Source organism: Cebus imitator, unplaced genomic scaffold (assembly GCF_001604975.1).
Source record: "Cebus imitator isolate Cc_AM_T3 unplaced genomic scaffold, Cebus_imitator-1.0 Scaffold538, whole genome shotgun sequence".
In the NCBI taxonomy this organism is placed as follows: domain Eukaryota; kingdom Metazoa; phylum Chordata; class Mammalia; order Primates; family Cebidae; genus Cebus; species Cebus imitator.
The window spans coordinates 1,351,521-1,356,428 of NW_016107853.1; the positions used below are offsets into that span (position 1 = coordinate 1,351,521).

The 4,908-nt window shown below is 46.4% G+C and overlaps 1 protein-coding gene across 2 annotated transcripts in view; it reads right to left on the reverse strand.

The window, feature by feature from the left end:
* GID4 (GID complex subunit 4 homolog) overlaps positions 1-4,908 on the reverse strand; it is a 33,278-nt gene that overhangs the window by 10,026 nt on the left and 18,344 nt on the right. For both annotated transcript variants that reach the window (XM_017514836.2, XM_017514835.2), the window contains exons 4-5: positions 3,719-3,820; positions 549-679 (exon numbers count right to left, since the gene is read on the reverse strand). In XM_017514836.2, coding sequence (XP_017370325.1) covers positions 549-679; positions 3,719-3,820 — 233 coding nt within the window. The remainder of the gene's footprint in view (positions 1-548; positions 680-3,718; positions 3,821-4,908) is intronic.

Genomic DNA, 4,908 nt, shown 5'->3' on the forward strand with positions numbered 1-4,908 from the left:
GCAATTCTCCTGCCTCAGCCTCCTGAGTAGCTGGGATTACAGGCACACGCCACCATGCCCAGCTGAATTTTTGTATTTTTAGTAGAGACGGGGTTTCACCATGTTGACCAGGATGGTCTCCATCTCTTGACCTCGTGATCCACCCGCCTCGGCCTCCCAAAGTGCTGGGATTACAGGCGTGAGCCACCGCGCCCGGCCACCATACTTCATTTTCATCTCATTTACTCTGCTCTGTGGATAGGGATAAGGCCCTATTGTGAGATCACTTAAATAAGCTCTCAGCACCGGAGAATCACTCGAACCCAGGACGCAGAGGTTGCAGTGAGCTGAGATAATGCCATTGCACTCCAGCCTGGGCAACAAGATCAAAACCCCATTTCAAAAAAATAAAATAAAATAAAATAAATTTTTTAAAAAGCTCTCAGCATCCAAATAAAGCACAGAAGCTATACAGAGACAGTCTAAGATACTGCTTTTGGGTTTGAAGAGCCAAGGGAGAGCCAGCGGGGCGGAAGCCCCCCCCGCGGCCTGTGCTCTGGGGTCCTCACCATTCTGAACTCCTATGGTAGTAGTAGCCCTCTATGGAGGCTGCTGACTTCTGAAAGCAGATGTAGTAGAACCCGGCAAAAGAAGCACCACTGATGTCTTTGATCGTGTGGTCTGGGACCAGAAACTGTTCCTGCGCACAGATGAAGAGGGTCAGTAACAGACAGCATTCTCTGACCACCCAGGGGGCCTCCCTGTTAAGCATCAGGGGGGTTCTAAGGACCACTTGAGAAAAATATAGGACCTCATAGTCTAACCTAGACTTGCTGGATGATGGCAGGTCCTTGGGCTCTCAACTAGACTCCTGAAAAGCATAGATGTGCTCCTGGAGTATTCTATATACTAACGCGGCAAACTATGCCTTGAGCTCATTAGGATCAGCAATTCAGAGAGGGTACCATGGCCAAAACATCTAATACATAAATCAATACCTACTTACCTGCCTGTCTACCTGCCTCTCTATCTTTCAGAGACCAAAGACAACCAACCTGGGAAGAGTTAAGTTTCTGTTCCAGTTCCCAGGATCTACTGCCAGATGCTTAATAACATCTACAACAGTGAGTTGCTTCTCTAGATCTGTAGACCATTCTGAGTGCAGAGCAGCTGCCGGCAGTTCCTGTGACAACCCCTCCAAGAACTTGACGCCTTGTCAAAAGCAGTCAGAACGGTACTGTTCTTGACCAGGCGCCTTTGGAGAGAGGCAAGCTTGCCACCTCTCCTGGAGCTGAAGGCCAGAAACCCACGTCCTGGCACCCACTTTTCCTGAGAGATGAGGTAAGAAGCTCCAGGGCCTCAGGTGGTCTACTAAAGGCCCACAGATGAGCCACCTTGAGACATTCTTTGGAGGCAAAACAACTCCATTGTTTTTTTTGTTTGTTTTTTTTTGAGACGGAGTTTTGCTCCTGTTGCCCAGGTTAGAGTGCAAGGGGGTGATCTCGGCTCGCCGCAACCTCCGCCTCCCGGTTCAAGCGATTCTCCTGCCTCAGCCTCCCAAGTAACTGGGATTACAGGCACCTGCCAACGCGCCCAGCTAATTTTGTATTTTTAGTAGAGATGGGGTTTCTCCATGTTGGTCAGGCTGGTCTCGAACTCCCAACCTCAGGTGATCCACTCACCTTGGCCTCCCAAAATGTAGGGGTTACAGGCGTGAGCCACTGCGCCCAGCCTTCCATTGCTTTTTAAACAAATTTAAGACACTCTCCCATTCCTTATTCAACTTCTAAAATTGTGGCTTTTAAAATTAATTTTAAAATTCTGGCCGGGTACGGTGGCTCACGCCTATAATCCTGGTACTTTGGGAGGCCGAAGTGTGTGGATCACCTGAGGTCAGGAGTTCAAGGCCAGCCTAGCCAACATGGTGAAGCCCCGTCTCTACTAAAGATTACAAAAATTAGCCAGGCATGGTGGTGTGCAGCTGTAGTTCCAGCTACTCAGGAGGCTGAGGCAGAAGAATCGCTTGAACCCAGGAGATGGAGGTTGCAGTGAGCCAAGATTGTACCACTGCACTCCAGCCTGGGAAACAGAGTGAGACTCTGTCTCAAAAAAATAAATAAAATTAATAAATAAAAAAAATAAAATTCAAACAAGAAACTTCCTTTAACAGGTTGTTTAGTTGTCTTATTTCCCACTAGATGGCAAGCTCATGAGCATATAGCTCCCCGTTTACTCTCTGCATCTGGCAACCTACAGGAAGAGTGGTGATCCCTACTTCTTTTTTTTTTTCTTTGTGAGACGTAGTCTTGCTCTGTCACCCAGGTTGGAGTACAGTGGTGCTGTCTCAGCTCACAGCAACCTCCAACTCCTGGGTTCAAGCGATTCTCCTGCCTCAGCCTCCCAAGTAGCTGGGATTACAGGTGTGCACCACCACACCTGACTAATTTTTGTGTTTTTAGTAGAGACGGGGTTTCACCATATTGGCCAGGCTGGTCTCAAACTCCAGACCTCAGGTGATCTGCCTGCCTCAGTCTCCCAAAGTGCTGGGATTACAGGTGTGAGCCACCATGCCTGGCAATCCCCACTTCTTAAAGTGGTTAGGTATGCAAAGTAAAGATCAGGAAAGGCAACTCAAAATGATTCATCTTTATGAAAGCTGGCAAAATTCTGGCCACGCACGGTGGTTCATGCCTGTAATCCCAGCACTTTGGGAGGCCAAGGTAGGTGGATCATAAGGTCAGGAGTTTGAGACCAGCCTGGCCAAGATGGTGAAATGCCATCTCTACTAAAAATACAAAAATTAGCCAGGTGCGGTGATGGGCAGCCTGTAATCCCAGCTACTTGGGAGGCTGAGGCAGGAGAAACCCGGGAGGTGGAGGTTGCAATGAGCCAAGATTGTGCCACTGCACTCTAGCCTGAGCCACAGCGCAAGGCTCCATCTCAAAAAAAAAAAAGAAACAACAAAAAAAAAAGAAATCTGGTAAGATTTCAAGATCAAACAACTTTTTTCCTACAGACTGGGGACTAGGGGTTGGAGGTGGGTATATGTTCTCAAAGTTATTTAACAAACTGTTTTCCTGATTTTGCTATTCTGGGGCTGTAAATACTGCGTTATCACAGCGAGGAGCACAAATGACCTTGCAGCTAAAAGCCAATCCATCAAGTCAGCCAGGTGGGGCTCTCTGAGGGCTGCTGGGTAAAAAACCCACGTTCCATTTCTAGTCCCTCATTTCCTGAGCTGGAGGGAAGTAGAGGAGGTAAGACTTTCCTGAGCTCTGGGAAATGGATGTGGTGGAGGAGACCTGTCTTATGCATGGTGTTTAAGCCCATAGGGGGATCCAGGTACAACTGATGACTAAGTTCAAAGAAAGTTTGGCTCTGCCTTGAATCCACAGAATACGTGGAGTAATTCAACCTGGGAGTTTAACAAGATTCTTGGGTGGGAGAAAAAAAAGGGAGAATACATGTCAGAGGCAGCCACCTAGGCCCAAATCCACTTGCTGTCTACCAACAGCACATCGAGGGGGAGCTGTCTCGGACATCAGCAGTTAACCAGTACATGTCCTGAAGCTGTGCCCACTTTTTACAGGCATGCGAAGACCCTGCCATGAAGACCTTGCCATGACAACAAACTGTGATGAGCACTGGACATGGGGAGCCCTTGGTTAGAGTGGATATGTAGGTGCAGTACAGGGCCGGGTGTTCTGGGAGTCTGGGGGGCCACCTGGCGGGACCTTACCTTCCACCTCATGAAGACGTAGTCCCCATTCTTCAGTTCTTCATAATCAAAATCATCTGAGTTAAATGATTTTGCATACTGATAAAAAGCCAGAAACTTGCCCTGAAAACAGAAAAGAGAGTATGCTAATTGGCTGAAAGGAGAGGCTGCTCTCAGAACTATCCTTATGTGCCCAGGTACACTCAACTTCCCAAGGCACGACAGGTGGGGACACAGCTCCCAAAAAGGCAGCTAAGGCCAAATAACAGATGGGGTCCTATGGTTGCCCCAGTGAATGCAGACTCAACCCTGGGGCAGATACCTGGACTCCAGCTGAGGCCCCACTGCCCTACGCCTGCCTTGTTAATATGGCCAAGGAAAAGGCCAAAGGATGGAAATGGTGAACAGACAGACAAAACAAACAGATGAAAGCTAGGAACAATTAAAGACAAGTTCTCTGCAAGTAAATCCAAAGTAGCAAAAAAAAGCCATGCAGAACAGCTTAGAAATAGCCTGTTCAGCCTCAGAGAAGAGGCTTTGTGAAGCTTGTGTCTCTGCATGACCTAGGGGCTTGGGCCAGCTAGCTAAGTAGACACTAGAAACACGTGATACCCTTGTCCTTCGATACCTGTGAGGGATTGGTTCCAGGACCCCCATGAATACCAAAATCTGCAGATGCTAAAGTCCCAGATATGAAACAGTGCAGTATTTGCAGATAACCTACACATATCCTCCCCTATACTTTATAGCATCTCTAGATTACTTATAACACCTAATTCAATGTAAATACTAAGTTATGACACTAGTCACTTATAACACTAGTTGCTTATAACACTAGTTACTTATAACACCTAATTTGATGTAAATACTAAGTAACAATAGCGGTTATGCTGTATTGTTCAGGGAAAAATGTCAAGAACAAAAAAAATCTATACATGGTCAGTTCAGATGCAATTTTTTTTTTTCAAATATTTTCAAACTGTGGCTGGTTGAATCCACAGAAGCAGAACCCAAAGGCTGACTCTATGGTTCATTTACAAGCGGCGATTGAGAATAGGTTACAAAACTGTATCTTATGATCCCATTTTTTAAAAAAAAGACAAAAAACAAGTATACACTGTTCAGGAAGAAGTTAACAGCTATTTTAGTTTTAGGTGTTGCCACAGATGATTCCTTTTCCTCCAGCTTTTCTATTTTTTTTTTTTTTTTTT